This window comes from Mastigoproctus giganteus, chromosome 13 (genome assembly GCF_048544385.1).
Source record: "Mastigoproctus giganteus isolate SK-2022 chromosome 13, ASM4854438v1, whole genome shotgun sequence".
In the NCBI taxonomy this organism is placed as follows: domain Eukaryota; kingdom Metazoa; phylum Arthropoda; class Arachnida; order Uropygi; family Thelyphonidae; genus Mastigoproctus; species Mastigoproctus giganteus.
This window is the reverse complement of record NC_143587.1, coordinates 80,095,885-80,115,124: the sequence shown is the minus strand read 5'-3', so window position 1 is coordinate 80,115,124 and position 19,240 is coordinate 80,095,885. Positions and strand designations below refer to the sequence as shown.

Here is a 19,240-nt window from a genome sequence, read left to right as displayed (position 1 = left end):
GTACAGTAGTATTTTATGTGAAACAGTCTCAAAAGGTTTCCTGAAAGGAAAGCTTTTGATACTGTTGGAAAGCTTCACTTGTTTCCAGGCTTTCTTTTTGATACTTCTGAAAAGCTTCACTTCTTTCCAGGCTGTAGCAATGTTATTTATGGTCTTAAGGATGTTGTAGAACCTCCAGTTGTCCCTCATAGTCACAGAGTTAGATGCCTGCACCACCTCAACAATCCCTTTGAAGGTCGTACATAAATAGTATGCCTTGAAGGTTGCAATAATGCCCTGATCCATTGGCTGCAACAGTGAGGTGGTGTTGGATGGAAAATAAATGACCTTCACATTCAGAAGTCATTAGGGATATTTTCAAGGTTTGCTAGATGTCCTGGAACATTGTTGAGGACTAAACCAACGTTTTTGGGCAATTTGTTTGCTGCGCAAAATTAGGCCACCTCTGGACGAAAGTATGAAGTATACCATTCACTAAAAAGGGTCTGGGTCACCCACCCCTTCTTATTAGAGTGCCACAAAACAGGAAGTTCAGTTTTCACAATGCCCTTCATAACACATGGATTCTCTGAATGGTACACCAACATCGGCATTAACTTAAAAGTGCCTGATGCATCACCACCCAAAAGTAATGTAAGCCAATCTTTTCCAGCCTTATAACCAGGGGCAGACCTTTCTTCACATGCTATGTACATCCTACCAGGCACCTTCTTCCAGTGCAGCCCCTGTTTCATCAACATTCAACACCAAATCTGGGGTGTAGCAGTCTTCATCCATTAACTTTTGGAATATGGGAGAATATTCCTCAGCACCTTCAGTGTCGGTGCTAGCTGCCTCACCAGTAATTCTTACATTGTGAATTCTGGTCCGGTTTTAGAACCGTGAAAACCAGCCCCTGCTAGTTGAAAATGATTCAGTCCCTCCCAATTCCTCATTAATTTCATTCAACAAGCTCCTAGCCTTGTCCATAACCACTGCCTGTGTTAAAAGAATGTTATTTTGGTTCATATCGTCTATCCACAGCACTAATAATTTCTCCATTGTCTCACTCCTTGAATAAATTGTTCTAAAAAATGCTTACATTAACAATTCCATTAACGGGTACCTGCCCACCCACTGATGATAGGCCAATAGCTTTGAAACATGTCTGGGTGGTGGTACTCACTGAGAATAAGTAACAATAGTCTTCTCTATTAGTGAAGCATTACTTATTTGAGGTAGTGCAGCATCATGGCAACTCATCGTGAAGGCAGAGCACAATATGAGAAAGAGCAAATGATGCCCACAACAACTACTTTGTAGTTTTTTTAAGAGTGTCTATGGTGTATCTAAACACCGATATTATATTAACAATTCCAGTATGTGACTGCTTGATCTCAGCATTATTCATAATGGTCATAACAGTAGAAGGTGCTAAATTTAAGGTCTTGCACACCTCTGAATGCCATTCACTAGATTCCATTCAAAAAATAAAGTCCAATTTTATTTCAATCGTTAGAGACTTGTGGCTTTTTTGAATATGTGCAGACACAGATTCACCACTATGCTTAGAAGACATGGTTGCACAATTTATTTAAAATAATAAGGCACCAATGAACACAAGAAATTATTAAAATTTAAGGCACAGCCTGCAACACTTACACACTGGCAGACAAGGAGAAAGCAACTTACGTCAACACTACAGCCATCTAGGTACCCACTTCCTGTGCTGCATTTATGCTTGCGCTTTCAAATTTTCTTTCGGAATTATTTTAAAAGGGCATTAATGTAAAATGCCATATATTGAAGCATCATAAAGCAGGCCTACCTGTACATGATATCAAAATTATTTTCAGCATCCAGTTCCTTTGTGACCACATTGTAGCATTTCATCAAATCGGTCAGACAAGAATTTCCCCTTAACAAACCTATGCTGTATCTGAAGTATAATCACAACCTTGTCTAGATGATCCTGCATTACTTCTTTTACCAGGGACAAGTGCCGGATTAAGATTTTGTAGGTCCTTGGGCTACAGGTACTGTGAGGCCGCCAGTAATATTATAAAGTCTGTATGAAAACTGTCATACAATACATATGTATACAGTACAGTGTTTCTTTTTGCCATAGTATGTTTACTACAAATATATATACACTATATTAATTGAACCCTTTTTTAAATAGATAATTTAGAGTACTTATACTTTGATTCAGCATTCACAAATGAAATAACTTTTCACTTAATCTCTGGAGATGGAGCTCCCCTAGACTATAAGGCTCTGGACTGCAGCCCGCTCAGGCCATATGTAAATCTGGCACCCAGTGACTATATTATTTTTTAGCATTAGCAGAGGCATATGATGCAAGAAAGCAAGCTTATGCAGCATTAGCCAAAAAAAAACAACACACTTCCATTTCACCCCTCCATTTGTTTGAAATACCTGTCCACCTGAGCTTAAATTTATTTAGGCCATCAACTTCCACAACAAGGGATGGAAGTCTGTTCCACCAACCAACTACCTGCTGGCTAAAGGTAAATTTCCACACATCTATCCTACATCTGTCTTTCCTCAATCTGAATTTATGCCCTCTCAGGTGATTATTCTGAGCAAGAGGAAGAATTCCATCAGCATTGAGCATGCTCAAACCATTCAAGGCTTTATACACCTCTATCAGATCACCTCGCCGGTGCCTAGTCTCCAGACACTGTAATTTGCAAAACTTAAGCCTTTCTTCATAAGAGAAACTCTTTGTTCCATTCACTAATCTTGTTGCCCTTCTCTATACTCGTTCCAGCAGCTCTACGTACTTCTTGAAACAAGGCCTCCAAACCTGTATACAGTACTCAAGGTGTGGCCTGACCATTGCCTTATACAAGGGAATAATCACCTCCTTATCCCTGCTAGAAAATTTCCTGTATATCATTGACAAGACATCATGAGCTACTCTTGCAGCCTGTCTGCACTGTTCAGAGAACTTCATATCTGCCGGCACAATACCCCCAGGTCTTTTTCATTCCCTACCACTGTCAGTGTAGTACCACAGTGTTGATACGTTGCTCTGGGGTTGTTGTTTCCCATATGTAGTACTTTACATTTGTCAATGTTAAACTTCATTTGCCAACTCTCAGCCCATCTGCTCAACTTTTCCGGATCCTGTTGCAGCAGCATAGCGTCAGTAGTGTCCTTAACAACCCTGCCAACCTTTGTATCATCTGCAAACTTGGACATTAAACTTGATATACTATCATCAATATCATTTATAAATACAGAAAACAATAATGGACCCAACACTGAACCCTGGGGAACTCCACCATAACATTAGTCCACGATGAGCAGTGTCCATTGATTACCACTCTCTGTATTCTCCCACTCAACCATCCCTTTATCCATAGCAGCAATTTGCCTCCAATGCCACACTGCTCCAGTTTGTGCAGCAGTCTTCCATGTGCAACAGTATCAAAAGCCTTTCTAAGATCCAAGTATATAATATCAAAGTTATTCCCTGCATCCAGTTCTTTTGTGACTGCATCATAGTATCCAATCAAATTGGTCAGGCAAGACTTTCCCTAAACAAAACCATGCTGTTTCTGAGCTATAACTGAAGTCATGTCTAGATGATCCTGCAGTGCTTCTTTAACCATGGCTTCCATTAATTTTCCTGGAACAGAAGTTTAAACTCACAGATCTATAATTACTTGTGTCAGCCTTTGATTCTCCTTTATGAATTGGGGTCACATTTGCACATCTCCAGTCCATGGGTACCTCCCCTGAGTCCAAGGAAGCTCTCATAATTATGACAAAGGGTTTGCTTACTTCCTTTGCTGCCTCCTTTAATATGACTGGATAGATCCCATCCACCCCAGGTGCCTTTCTTGTGTTTATCTTCAACAATTTCTCCTCCACTTTAATCTCAGTTATTACGAGATTATCTAGCTTACTGTCAGAGTTTAATACACCTCTGGCATTCCCCTTCGCTGAATAACTCCATATGTCTGAATGTCGATGCAAAATATTCATTTAGTTTGTTAGCTACCTCAGCAGGATCATCATTAGTTGAACTATCAATATCAAGTGGACCAATCCAATTCATCCCCTTCCTTCTAGAGTTTACATAAGTAAAGAACTCTTTGCTGTTTTTCTTTGCATCCTTTGCCAAAGATTTCTTGTAATCTGCCTTTGCCTGCCTAACCTCCTTTGTAACTTGGTTATAGATCAACTTATATCTATCATAGGCTTCTGTGTCACATGTTAATTTATATGTATCCCATGCATTTTTCTTCTCTGTCATATGTCTCATTAGTTCATCTGACATTGATTTAGGCCTAAACCTTGAACAATATTTCTTAATTGGTATGTAAAGCCTAGTAGCTTCCAAGATAAGTTCTTTGAATGCTTCCCATTTTGAATTTGCTGTTGGTAATATCATCAGTTGGTCCCATTGTATAGAATTTAAATACTGTCTCAGACCATTGTAGTCACCTTTATGAAAGCAAAAACCCTTCCCTTTACCCCTGATGGTAGATACCTCTTTGAGTAAATCCCACTTCAGCACACTGTGATCACTGACACCTAGTGGATCCTTTATCTGCAGATTCTTAATGCATGAAGAATCAATACAGATAATCAGATCAAGAGTATTACTCCCTCTAGTTGCCTCCTGAACATGCTGATGTAGAAAACCATCATCCAATAAATCCATAAAAGCCTTGCTAGTGTGTGAGTGACCAACTCACAAATTCCAGTCAATATCTGGGAAATTAAAATCTCCCATTATAAGACTCTCTGATTTACTGGCCCACTCTATTTCCCTGTACAGTTTCTTATTATACTCATCAGAGTCCTTAGGCCTATAGCACACTTCTACGCTCAATTTTGATCTCCCAATGCTTATGTCACACCAAACTGACTCAAAACTGCACTGTTCAGCGATGTCTACTGGCTTCACTTCCTTTGATTTTGTGTTTCTTAACTAATAGCATAACCCCCCCTCCCTTCCTATCCTTTCTGTACACATTGTACTCCCCAAATTCCAGTTCTGCATTCCTTATATCTGTGTGACACCACGTCAGTGATATCCCAACAATATCTGCCTTTGATGTTTTGAGCAATATCTCAAATTCATCAAATTTATTTACTAAACTCCTAGCATTTGGGTACACGCAAGTATACATGCACCTGTTCCTATTCTTAGCTATTCTAACACAAGCCATGTATTTACTTGTACCACAATGACTCCCAGCAGTCTGAAATATCCTGCATTCTGTTTTCCAGGCTGCTGCTCATTCCAATAGAAGCAGTACAAGAATCACTTTCACTCGGCCAGTGGCTACTGTTAATCTATTAGTCCTTGTATCCCCCCCAAGCTAGCAGTTTTCCGACCCACCTAACACTGCCTCGATAGCATCAGCAAATATTCTTGCACCTTTTCTATTTAAGTGTATCCCAATCCCTGTAGAAGCAGTCTCTCCTGTTAACAAGTACAGACCAGGCTGAAAAAAATTCTACCCCTTGAGCCTTGCACAATCTTTCCAGGGCCAAATTGATCGACAAGGCTCTCATCATATACTCCATCCTATCATGTCTGGACAGAATTGTAGACACTTTCACATTCAACCCTAATTCACCACTTTTTTTCAACAGTGACCTGTACTTGTTAAGTAATTCTGCTTTTTTACTGGAACAGAAGTTAAACTAACAGGTCTGTAATTATTTGTGTCACCCTTTGTTTTCTCTTTGTGAATTGGAAATACATTTGCATATCTCAAGTCTGAAGGGGCTCCCCTGAATCCAAGGATGCTGTCATAATTATAGCTAAGGGTTTGCTTACTTTCTTTGTTGCCTCTCTTAATATAATTGGAAAGATCCCATCCTTCCCAGGTTTATTTCTTATGTTTAATTTCAACAATTTCTCTTTCATTTTCCTCTCAATTATTACAAAATCATTAGCTCCCTATTAGCATTTGATAAACTTCTGGCTTCCACTTCCCTAAAGAATTCCTCATGTGTAAATGTAGATGCAAAATACTCATTCAGTTTGTCAGTAACCTGAGCAGGATCATCAAAAGCCTAACCAGTGATATCAAATGTATCAATTTGATTCATTCCTTTCCTTCTAGTGTTTACATAAATAAAGAAGTCTTTGTTGTTTTGATTTGCATCCTTTGCACCAAAGATTTCTCATAATCTGCCTTAGCTTGCCCAACCTCCTTTCTGACTTGATTGCAGAATAGTTTATATCTACCAATGTTTCTGTATCACCTGATAATTTATATGCATCCTATACATTTTTCTTCTTGCCAAGAGTTTAATCAGTTCAGCTGACATCCATTTAGGCCTATACCTTGAAGAGTATTTCTTAGTTGGTATGAAAATCTAGTAGCTTCTATGGTTGAAAGCTTCCCATTTAGAATTTGCTGATGGTAAAGTCATCAGTTGGTCCCACTGTATAAAATTTAAAAACTGTCTGAGACCACTGTAATCACCTTTATGATAGCAAACCCTTCCCTTTACCCTTGCTGGTAGTGACATCTTTAAGTAATAATTCCTCAATAAATACACTGTGATCGCTGACACCTAGTGGCTCTTTTATCTGAAGATTGTTAATGCATGAATAATCACTGCTGATAATCAGATCAAGAGTTTATCAAACTTCAACAGGGAGGTGAATGATTTTGTGAGAACTGAGAGGAATTGAAGTTAAACATCACCAATTTTATTTTATTGGCACTGACGCTCATCACTCTTATCTACAGGGTGATTCACTACCAGTGCGACAAACTTGCAGGAGGTGTAGGGGGCACAAAGATGAATCGGAATCACATAGCATTGCAAGATCCGAAATGCCTTCGTCATGCGGTAGAGGACGCTGAATGGGAGGTCGCGTGAACAGCGATCCCGCTGGAAGTCAGCATTTGCGAACCGGTTCCCGAGGCAATAGGATGGACGAGTATTCAAACGTTGAACTGGCCGACATGCACCCCGCATATGGAGCTGCGGACTGTAATGGGCGTGCCGCTCTGTGCTTGTACCAGGAACGTTTCCCGCACAGGTGTGCTCCTCATCATATTATTTTCGCATGTGTGCACAGAAAGTTACGTGAGACTGGTTGTTTCACGAGAGGTACCATGAATCAAGACCGAACGACGAGGACGCCAGACAATGAGGAGAATGTCCTACGTCTTGCAGAAAGCAATCCGAGTACGAGTACTCGAGCGATAGGCCAACGATCGAGTATTTCCTAATCCACTGTATGGAGGATACTGTCAACAAACCAAATGAGTTCATACCATCTGCAATGCATCCAATCATTGGAGCCTGTGGATTATCCACTCCGGAGGACTTTTGCTACTTGGTTTCTTCAACAGAAACGGTTCGCAAATGCTGACTTCCAGCGGGATCGCTGTTCACGTGACCTCCCGTTCAATGTCCTCTACCGCATGACGAAGGCATTTCGGACCCTGCAATGCTATGTGATTCCGATTCGTCTTTGTGCCCCCTACACCTCCTGCAAGTTTGTCGTACTGGTAGTGAATCACCCTGTATATTATTTTTATTGTCTTTTGAAGTGTGTATTCATGGGCTGTTTTGCATGCTGAGCAGGCTGCAAAACCAGAAATTACTTTTGGGGGGGGACACTACTCCCTCTGCCTTAGATTGGTTAACTACAGCCTTGCCTGCAGTCCTTCTCTCAGGGAAGTCAGTCAAGTCAATCCTTAACTCCTTCACACCTTATGACTGTTTCCCAATGTTTAGGTAATTTTTGAATTCCTATTTAACTGTTTGCTGCATTTAAGATATCAGATGCATGACTGCACTCGATGCTGCTAATGACAGAAATCTTGGTCCATGTAACAGTTCCCTGGGCTTGGGGAACACTGTAATCACAAGAACTCATTTCAGGACTTTAAGGGAAGCGAGGTAGTGCTTTCCACTTGTAATCAGTATAGACTGTGTAACATGAGGCCTTGTTTTGTTATGGAGTAGTAAGAGCACACTAGCTTCCAATATCTGTGGCTGCTTTTGATAAATTTTCTGCATAATTTCTGATAAACAAACATTACATTATAGTCTCCAGTTACTGATCTTCCACTCTTCAGACATGATCAGCAGCAATAATGCCCTCATAATTATAGGCCACAATGGCCATTTGTTTCACCTTTGATTGTTGCCAGTGATATTTAGAGGGACATGGCAATTTGGATGCTTTCACTGATCTGATTATGACTTTGGGTTCAAAGTTGCAGGTCCATGTTTCATCAATGGCGACAATGCCTTTTAAAAACTTTTCACTTTCTTTTCAGTAACATGCAAGTAACTGCATTGAAATTTCGTTATGTTTCGTTTGTTGTTCATCTGACAGCAAATGTGGGACCCACTGGGTGGCAACTTCTCATTTTTGTAACAATTTGGTTAAAATTCTGGCAATAGATGATTTGATATAATGACTGCTGATGTGTTGTCACAGACTTTGTAGATTATTCTCAGTGATGTCTGTAGATTATTTTTTGTCTACCTAAGAATTGCTTGTCATCAACATTGGTCTTGTGAAATCTTTGATACCAACATATGCTATGATGTGTTACTGACTTGCCACAAATTTCTCACAACAATGAGGTCACTCTAGTGGAGTGGTCAGGCACAAGGGTGCATAAGTACATATGCTTTGAGTGACCAGGGTTTAAACCCGTGGTTGCTAAATATGGTGCTGTGTCTTGTATTCTCTCTATCTTGTGAACACCTTTGGTCATGTGGTCATCCCAGAATATAAGCAGAAAATTTATTTTTAATTCATAAATTTGTGTCGAAATTCTATCACAAAATTTTTTGATTTTGATAAAAGATCTTTGATCTGAAACTAATCTGACCTGAAGCAAAATCATTATCCATTTTTAAATGTGTACACAAACATTCAATGCAAGAACTCTGTTTCGAGCACACTAAAGCTGAGGTTAAATTTCAAATTATGATCTTGATAAATGTCAGTTGTGCAGACATTTATGGAGTGAGGAGCTTGTCCAAAGTGTGCTTTACTTTTTGGGATAACCCTCGCATAATTGTACTTGTTATACAATTATACATAATTGTCTAAAAAAAAAATTGCCCACTCACGTATCACTTTCTAATATTTCTAAATAAAGAAAAAGAAGCTCAGTGGTATAGCTAAAAGAAAAGGAAATTGAGAGAGACTCTTTAAAAGAAACTAAATTTCCAAAACTTGTGAATTTTCTATCAGCGTTAGCTCCATTACACAATTAGCAACAATGCAGAGCTTACAACTACAGAAATAACATTCTTATCTTTTCCAATACACTATACAGAAACAGATAACACAGGTATATAAGATCAAGAAGGCAGCTTAGAAAATGCATATTTCATGATATCAAAACTCAGAACTATAGAACTTAATGACAAAATCCAAGTGATAGCTAATTATTTATCACCAGATCAGTCATTTCTGAAATAACTTAATATTCATAGAGCCTTTGTTATCAGGAATTTCAGCACAAATGTCATCTCTCTTAATTAGCAACTCGCAGTGTACTGCATTGTAATAGTAGCTTTAATTTTAACGAATAAGTAGTTTGAAAGTTATAATCACATAGAATGGTATATAATTTTTTTTTTTTTTTTTTTTTATTGAGGAGGATGGTCTTCACTTCTCTGATCAGCTTCTTACTTCTGTTATCCCATTGGTACTGGGTTAGTTGGCCTACCTTTACTCTTAGATCTTCTATCTTCTTCTGTAGCTTTCTTTCCCAGGCTGGTGATCCTTGTTTTTGCATTTTGTTTTCTGTTGGTCTGTAGTTTCTCGTCCTTTTATCCTGGTGGCTACTATAACAGCACAGGAAAATGGCTGTGCACATAGTATGTAGTGTTGTTACTTCATTCTTTATTATTATTATACTATTAAATCCAAGTTAGGGTGACAGTAAGGACCTCCTAGATCCACAACTGCAGTAGGGTATGTTCTCTAATTATCACTGCATCACAAATAATAATGTTAAATTGTAATACATTTTTTTTTTAAATGTGCAAGTAGCAAGATGAGTGGCAGGTATAAAATTATTAATTTGTATAAAAATTCTATAATATTGTGCATTTCTTTCACAAATTTATGCCTAACTGTTGTTAGTTGTTTCTTTCTGAGGCATTTTTCCTGCAAAGACTGGGCAGTGGAAAACTGCCTCTGCTTTTATCTAAACTCATATTAATCTGCATTTTTTAAGGAAAAAATATATACAAAAAAGAAGTAAATAATACTTCATTTTTACCTGTTTCTGAATGCCTGTTTCACTTTCCAGAAGTCGCGGTGTTGTTTCATCCAGTGTTACCTGAGTCAGTGCATTTCTGTCAACTAAGTAATGGGGAACATTTTCTTTCCGATGCCTAAAATAAATAATGGTTACTATAGTTATAATGGCTCAACAATCATGAAGGAGAGACTAAGTTCACATTCCCATATTCCCAGAATTTTTATAGTGCATGATCTAATAGTTGTCCCTTTCTAATTAATGAAGCTGAATTACACACAGAGCTACAGTGATAAACTATGTAATAAGCCAACCACTTTCAGAAGATGCATTTTTGGCAAAAGAATTAAAAAAAAAAAAAAGAAAAGTTTTGAGTATGTAGATTATTGCATATATATCACCATAGCTCTACCTATTATACAAGGTGTGGCAATGAAGTTTCTAGCGTACTGTCTAGTACTGTTGTGGATATGTTTGATGAGCTTAAGAATAAACAGAAATGGTATATTGTATTTCAAACTTCCTCCAACAGATAGCAGTATATTGATTGTCCAGTAGGCTGACAGGTTGCAAATAACTAATTTTGTCAGTAGCATTACTCTTCCATGACATGATTTTGTAATGGAGTAATGAATGAATATTAAATTTTGCCTTAACCTGGGAAAATCTGCAACAGAAACGTTTGAAACATTAAAAATTGTTTATGGTGATGAAATGTTAAGTTGTACTAGTGTGTTTAATGGTATAAGCAGTTCGAAGATGGATGTGAAGATGTTCACGATGACCAAGAGATGTGGACATCATTCAATCTCCAGAAATGAGGACAGAGTTGAATAAGTTTGGAAAATTGTGACAAAAGACTGTCATTTGACCCTCAGAATGATAGCTGATGAATTGGATATAAATAAGAAGATGATTTGTTAAGTTCTGCACGAATATTTACAGAAAAAAAAGTCTGTACAAAATTTGTGCTGCACACCCTCATGGATGAGCAGAAGCAATAGTAGTAGCAAATGATGCAAGAAAGCAAGCTTATAGCACCAGTCAAAAAAAAAAAAAAAAAACACTACACACTTCATACATCCATACCCTCCAAGAATGTGTAGTTCTTCCTTGATTTTATTCAAAATTTCCACTTCTAAAACAGATGGAAGCCTGTTCCAATGATAATCCGAATCGAAAAGTTTTAAATTGAAATCATGACTCACACCAGAGCAGAAAAGCAAAAGGCTCAAGCTAATGGGAATGCTGTGGCTCAGGTGAGATGTCGTTGTTATTTTTTAGGAGCATTAGCAACTAAGGCCATATTGCTCCAGTGATATGTGGTGGTCATTCCCTGACCTTCCGCATCCTTCGTATTTGGTGGCTCACAGGCTCTAACCCCGGTCTAATCAAGAAGCATGTGCTACGCACTGCTGCTCCTGCTCAGGGGAGAACTGAGGGGAGACAGTTGCCCTCTAAATCACAGCCTTTTAAAATGCACTGCTTGCTTGATATTTGTGGAGCAATCAGGTACAGGAATGATATTGCCAAGAGGGATGTCTTTGTGTGTGCACGATGTAAGGAGTGTGAGGAAATGAGGTGACAACTCAGCGTTGTTATGGGCCTATATGAGAGCTTGAAGGACAGGGTGGATGCCCTTGAAGCATCTAAATTGAGGGGCCCATCAAGCTCTCAGCTGCCCACATCAACGCCAGAGCTTGCACTGGATCATCATGCAACACAGTGGCAACCAACCAAGGCAGAATGTGCTGATCCCAAAGGAACTAGTAGTTGTTGGTGACTCTGTTGATAGAGAAACAGGGAACATGGTATGTAAAAAGGATAGGTGGAACAGGACCAGGGTGTGTTTGCCAGTGGCAAAGGTTGATGATGTTGCAGAGCGGATATCATCTTTTAAGGGCACAAAAGGTGATATTGTTGTACACATTGGCACTAATGATACTAAGAATAGGAGACTGGTGGAATTACTTAACAAGTACAGGTCACTGTTGAAAAAAAAAGCTGCGAATTAGGCTTGAATTTGAAAGTGTCTGCAATTCTGTCCAAACACGATAGGGGGGAGTTTATGATGAGATCCTTGTCGATCAATTCGACCCTGGAAGGATTCTGCAAGGCTAAAAGGGTAGAATTTTTTTCAGCCTGGTCTGTACTTGTTAACAGTAGAGACTGCTTCTACAGGGATGGGATACACTTAAATAGAAAGGGTGCAAGAATATTTACTGATGCTATTAAGGCAGTGTTAGATGGGTTGGAACACTGCTAGCTTGGGGGGGAGGATACAAGAACTAATAGATTAACAGTAGCCACTGGCAGAGGTGAAAGTGATTCTTGCACTGCTTCTATTGGAATGAGCAGCAGCCTGGAAAACAAGATGCACTGTATTTCAGAGACTGCTGGGAGACATTGCGGTACAAGCAAACACATGGGTTGTGTTAGGGTAGCTAAGAATAGGAACAGGTGCATGTATACTTGCGTATACAGCAATGCTAGGAGTTTGATAAATAAATTTGATGAATTTGAGGTGTTGGTCAAAACATCAAAGGCAGATATTGTTGGGATATCAGAGACGTGGTGTCACACAGACATTAGGAATGCAGTGGAATTTGGGGAGTACATCTACAGAAAGGATAGACAGGATAGGAAGGGAGGAGGGGTTATGCTATTAGTTAAGAAACACAAAATAGAAGGAAGTGAAACCAGTTTCACTTCCTTCTATTTTGTGAAGAAGGAAGTGTGACATGAGCATTGGGAGATCAAAAATGAGAGTAGGAGTGTGTTATGGGCATAATGACTCTGATGAGCATAATAAGAAACTGTACAGGGAAATAGAGTGGGCCAGTAAATCAGAGAGTCATTAAAATTCCCCATTATAGATTATAATGGGGGATTTAAATTTCCCAGATACTGATTGGAATTTGTGAATTGGTCATGGCTTTTGTGAATTTATTGGATGATTGTTTTCTACATTAGCATGTTCAGGAGGCAATTAGAGGGAGTAATACTATTGATCTGATTATCAGTAGTGATTCTTCATGCATTAAAAATCTGCAGATAAAGAAACCACTAGGTTGCAGTGATCACAATCTGCCGAATTGGAATTTACTCAAAGAGGTAACTACCATCAGGGGTAAATGGAAGGGTTTTTGCTATCGTAAAGGCGACTACGGTCGTCTGAGACATTATTTAAATTGCATACTGTGGGACAAACTGATGATGTTACGAACAGAAAATTCAAAATGGGAAGCATTCAAAGAATTAATCTTGGAAGTTACTAGGCTTTACATACCAACTAAGAAATATTGTTCAAGGTTTACACCAAAATGGACGTCAGATGAACTAATAAGATGTATGGCAGAGAAGAAAAATACATGGGATACATATAAATTAATGGGTGACATGGAAGCTTATGATAGATATAAGCTGGTCTGTAACCAAGACACAAAGGAGATTAGGCAGGCAAAGGCCGATTATGAGAAATCTTTGGCAAAGAATGCAAAGAGTTCTTTACCTATGTAAACACTAGAAGGAATGGGATGAATCAGATTGGTCAACTTGATATCGATGGTTCAACTGTTGATGATCCTGCTTAAGTGGGTAATAAACTAAATGAGTATTTTGCATCTACATTCACACATGAGGAGTTATTCAGGCAGGGGAATGCCAGAGGTGAATTGAACTCTGGCAGTGAGCTAGATGATTTTGTAATAACTGAGAGGAAAGCGGAGGAGAAATTGTTGAAGATAAACATAAAAAAGGCACCTGGGGTAGATGGGATCTATCCACTTATATTAAAGGAGGCAGCAAAACAAGTAAGCAAACCCTTAGCCATAATTATGAGAACTTCTTTGGACTCAGGGGAGGTACCCATAGACTGGAGATGTGCAAATGTGTCCCCAATTCACAAAGGAGAATCAAAGGGTGACACAAGTAATTATACACCTGTTAGTTTAACTTCTGTTCCAGGGAAATTAATGGAGGCAATGTTAAAAGAAGCACTGCAGGATCATCTATACAAGACTTCAGTTATAGCTCACAACAGAGCATGGTTTTGTTAAGTCAAAGTCTTGTCTGACCAATTTGATTGGATACTGTGATGTGGTCACAAAGGAACTGGATGCAGGGAATAACTTTGATATCATATATTTGGATCTTAGAAAGGCTTTAGATGCTGTTGAACATGGAAGATTGCTGAACAAATTGGAGCAGTGTGGCATTGGAGGCAAATTGCTGCTATGGATAAAGGGATGGTTGAGTTTGAGAAGACAGAGATAAGGGGGTGATTATTTCTAGCAGGGATAAGGAGGTGATTATTCCCTTGTATAAGGCAATGGTCAGGCCACACCTTGAGTAATGTATACAGGTCTGGAGGGCTCATTTCAAGAGGGATGTAGAGCTGCTGGAACGAGTACAGAGAAAGGCAACAAGATTAATGAATGAAACAAAGGGGTACTCTTACGAACAAAGGCTTAAGTTTTGCAAATTACAGTGTCTGGAGACTAGGCACCAGCAAGGTGATCTGATAGAGGTGTATAAAGGCTTGAATGGTTTGAGCATGCTCAATGCTGATGGGATTCTTCCTCTTGCTCAGAATAATCACCTGAGAGGGCATAAATTCAAATTGCGGAAAGACAGATGTAGGATTGATGTGCGGAAATTTGCTTTAACCAGCGGGTAGTTGGTTGGTGGAACAGACTTCCATCCCTTGTTGTGGAAGTTGATAGCCTAAATAAATTTAAGGCCCAGCTGGACAGGTATTTCGAACGAACGAAGGGGTGAAGTGGAAGTGGTTTTTTTTTGGCTGATGCTGCATAAGCTTGCTTTCTTGCATCATATGCCTCTATTAATGCTAATGCTAAGACAGAGTGGTAATCAATGGTCACTGCTCATCATGGACTAATGTTATTAGTGGAGTCCCACAGGGTTCAGTGTTGGGTCCATTGTTGTTTTCTGTATTTATAAATGATATTGATGATGGTATATCAAGCTTAATGTCCAAGTTTGCAGATGATATGAAGATTGGCAGGGTTGTTAAGGACACTAATGACAGTATGCTGCTGCAACAGGATCTAGAAAAGTTGAACAGATGGGCTGAGAGGTGGCAAATGAAGTTTAACATACATACGGGAAGCAGTAATCCCAGAGTAACGTATCAACTCTGTGGTACTACACTGACAGTGGTAGAGAACGAAAAGGGATAAGGAGGTAATTATCCCCTTGTATAAGGCAATGGTCAGGCCACACCTTGAGTACTGTATACAGGTCTGGAGGCCTCATTTTAAGAAGGATGTAGAGCTGTTGGAACGAGTATATAGAAGGGCAACAAGATTAGTGAATGGAACAGAGGGTTGCTCTTACGAAGAAAGGCTTTAGTTTTGCAGTGCCTGGAAACTAGGCACCTGCGAGGTGATCTGATTGAGGTGAATATAGCGTTGAATGGTTTTAGCATGCTCAATGCTGATGGGATTCTTTCTCTTGCTCAGAATAATCACCTGGTGGGGCATAAATTCAAATTGAGAAAAGACAAGATGTAGGATAGATGTGTGGAAGTTTGCCTTTAGCCAGCAGGTAGATGGTTGGTGGAACAGACTTCCATTCTTTGTTGTGAAAGTTGATAGCTTTTTTTTTTTTTTTGGTAGTTGTTGGCTCATCGGCTTCTGTGGCCATAATGCATCTCCCAAGGTTTTTGCAGTACTTCGATCCAAGCCCGAGGCGGGATTCGAACCCGCGACCTTTGGGTTGCCAAGCAGGTACTTTACCCACCTAGCTAGCCTGGTCAGCCAAAGTTGATAGCCTAAATAAATTTAAGGCTGGGCTGGACAGGTATTTGGAATGAAAGGAGGAGTGAAATGGGAGAGGTTTTTTTTGGCTGATGCTGCATATGCTGTTTTTTTGCATCATGTATCTCTAGTAATGCTAATGCTAATCATCTGCTAGCTGAAGGCAAACTTTCACACATCTATCCTGCAGCAATCCTTCCTGAACTTAAATTTCTGCCTCTTCATGTGTGTAGTCTTCAGAAGAGGAAGAATGCCATTCCAATTCAGCTTACTCCATCCAATCTAGGCCTTGCACACCAGTCAGATGACCACACAGGTGCCTAATCTCCAGGAGCTGCAATTTGCAGAACACCCTTTAGTTCCCTTCATGTCTGGCTGCCCTTCTCTACACCTGTTCTAGCAGATTTACATCCTTCCTAAAGTGAGGCCTACAGACTTGTATATAATACTCAAGATGCAGCCTAACCATGGCCTTGTACAAAGGGATAATCACCTCCTTATCCCTGATAGCAAAGTTTCTGTATATCATTGACAAAACCCTACAAGCTGTCATGGAAGCATGTCTGCACGGTGTAAAAAATTTCATATATCTCACTGCACAGTTACACCCATGTCTTTTTTTATTTTCCACTATCCTGAGCAATTGAAAAGTCACTCTGGGATTACTGCTACTACCCATATGTAGTACTTTGCATTTGTCACTGTTAAACTTCAACTGGCATTTCTCAACCCACCGATCCAATTTTCCTAGATATTTCATAGAAAGGCCTCTGGAGTCAGGAACTCTGTAATTCATCTGTAATGCTACTAAATAACACTGACTCGAATCTGTAAAATGTCTTTATTATGATAAAATAAAATAAAATACGTACGTACTGATTGTATAACTATATGTTAAAATATTAAAACAAAATAAAAGTTGTATAACAAGAATAAAATTCAATAAAATTTATAAAATTAAAAGCAATAAAAGTTGTTTAAAACCACTAATACAGGAGCTTTCAGCAGTAGTGGCTGCCTTCATCAGCTATAGTGGTTGCAGGATGACCGACAATCTATATGTACCACACATCTCAGCAGGTCTGCGACATGAACTATGGTGTCTACTCACGGTTCACTTCTCGTGCATTGGAAACAGAAAATGGACGGGCCACTCTAAACCATTCATCGCTTCGTAGAATTCTTCGTAGGATAAGGGCTTCAAAGAGTGGATGAATGCGACAGCCCTTATCCCTATTAAGACTGTAGCGCTTAGACGAACATATTCTTAAACTCTCCAGCTATTTTCGATTCCAAAAGCCATGTGCCTTATCCACGATCACGGCTTCTTTAACAGTAATGCCATGCCCAGTTTCCCAGGCATGTTCTGCTACAGCTAACCTCCATAATTTGCAGTCTTAAGGGCTCTATTGTGTTCCCCCAGTCTGCGTTTCATTTCCCCTACAATCAGGACACTCGATTTCATATATGACTCCACTCGTGCCATTACCCACAATAGGATCTTTAGTTGCGGACACTACTGTGTGCAGCCGCCGACCTGGCAGCTGCACACAGCGTATCTTACATGACTACAAGATATGGGAAATGGGTTCCGAAATGCCTGTATAGTAGAGGATATGTGAGGTGGAAACAGGTGTAAAAGCTCCCTGCGACTTTTGTTCATACTTCTTAAACTCCTCTGAATAATGCTCTGGGGGCAACCGCACATTACTAGGTCCGCTGTAACATGTTTAATCTCCTCGCCTCTCTCTTCAGACAAAGCCCAGTGGGACCCCACCCTTTCCAATAAGGCCTTAACCACTACTTTTGTGGCAATTGGCCTGAGCTGTTTTGAAATGTGTGTATTATTTGCCCCGACACATAGGTTTTCTGTAAACCTTAGTTTTCAAGTGTCGGCCTTCTCTGTATACACACACGTCTAGGAACGGAAGGGTCCCCCCCCTGCTCGTATGGATATGTTTCTGTATCTGGACTGACTAGCTATGTTTCATGCAGTTTTTCTCATCCTTCTTTATTAGCCACTATAATAAATAATACCAAAAATTACATATTTGCAATGAATTTGCCAAGTACAATTGGTGGGGTACATAAACAAACAGATTAACAGCATCCCCAAGCAGAGATGAAAGTGATCCTTACACTGCTTCTTTTGGGACAACACTTAATGGAAGTCCTCATGGAGCAAGAAAATGGCTGTGTTGGGTTACATGGCAAAAACAAGCACACCTGTACTTGTACTACTTGTACACTTATGCTATAGTAAGTATAGTAAGTATATAGTAAGTATAGTAAGCAAATCTGAAGTACTGGTTAAGTCATAAAATATGGATATTATAGGGATATCGGAAACATGGTGCCACTGAATTAGGACGGTGCAGAGAAGAGCAACAAGATTTTTCGATGACACAAAAGGGTATATCTTCCATGAAAGACTTCAGTTCTGAAATCTGCAGCACTTGGATAACAAGCACCTGTGAGAAGTGCCTGAAATCAGAGAGAGAAAGAATGTCATCCACCTATTCCTCAGTCAATCCACATAACGGGACACAAGGAAAAACGATGGCTGCAGGATAGATGTGCAAAAATTTGTGCAATTGATGCACATATAAGTAACTGACTGATGTAATAAACTTCCATCTCGTATTGCAGAAATGGATGATAATTTGAATAAATTAAGGAAGAATTAAATAACTTATTATAGGGGATGGACAGATAATTTGGCAATTGTTTTTTTTTTTTGGTTGATGCTGTATAAGCTTATTTCTATGCATCATTTCCCGCCCCACTATTAATACTAATAAGTGCACCACAAGTAGGCCATTTGATTTATTGTAAATATGTAAATTTGTATAGTTATTTTGATGGACAGAGCTATAGAAAAGGGGAGTGGGCTGGATGCAATGCACCCGTTCTCCGACATGGAAGGGCCTCCCAAAACGTTTCTTAAATGGTTATGACATAGCTATAACAAAATAGAGGGCTCAAAACCAAACAAGCACCTGGGTCTCCAGATATCAATGCACGGCATTGGCCATGGCCACTAAGGAAGGGCAGGAAAATTTCCATGTAAAATGTGGCTAATTTTTAAACGTGTAATTAAATTCAGTTTTTCCAAAATGCGAAACGATTTAGGAAGTTGTGGTGTTTCTCACTATATTTCCGGACAAATTCCCCTGTCCCCAACCAGCTGAATTTCATTGCACTGTACAAATCTGCAAAAGCAATTCCTTT

General features: G+C 39.4%; 1 protein-coding gene across 1 annotated transcript in view; it reads right to left on the bottom strand.

Moving 5' to 3' along the window:
• Positions 1-19,240, bottom strand: part of LOC150076212 (prestin-like) — a 402,991-nt gene that overhangs the window by 366,258 nt on the left and 17,493 nt on the right. Inside the window, exon 2 of the mRNA XM_090387581.1 lies at positions 10,251-10,365. Coding sequence (XP_090243707.1) covers positions 10,251-10,365 — 115 coding nt within the window. The remainder of the gene's footprint in view (positions 1-10,250; positions 10,366-19,240) is intronic.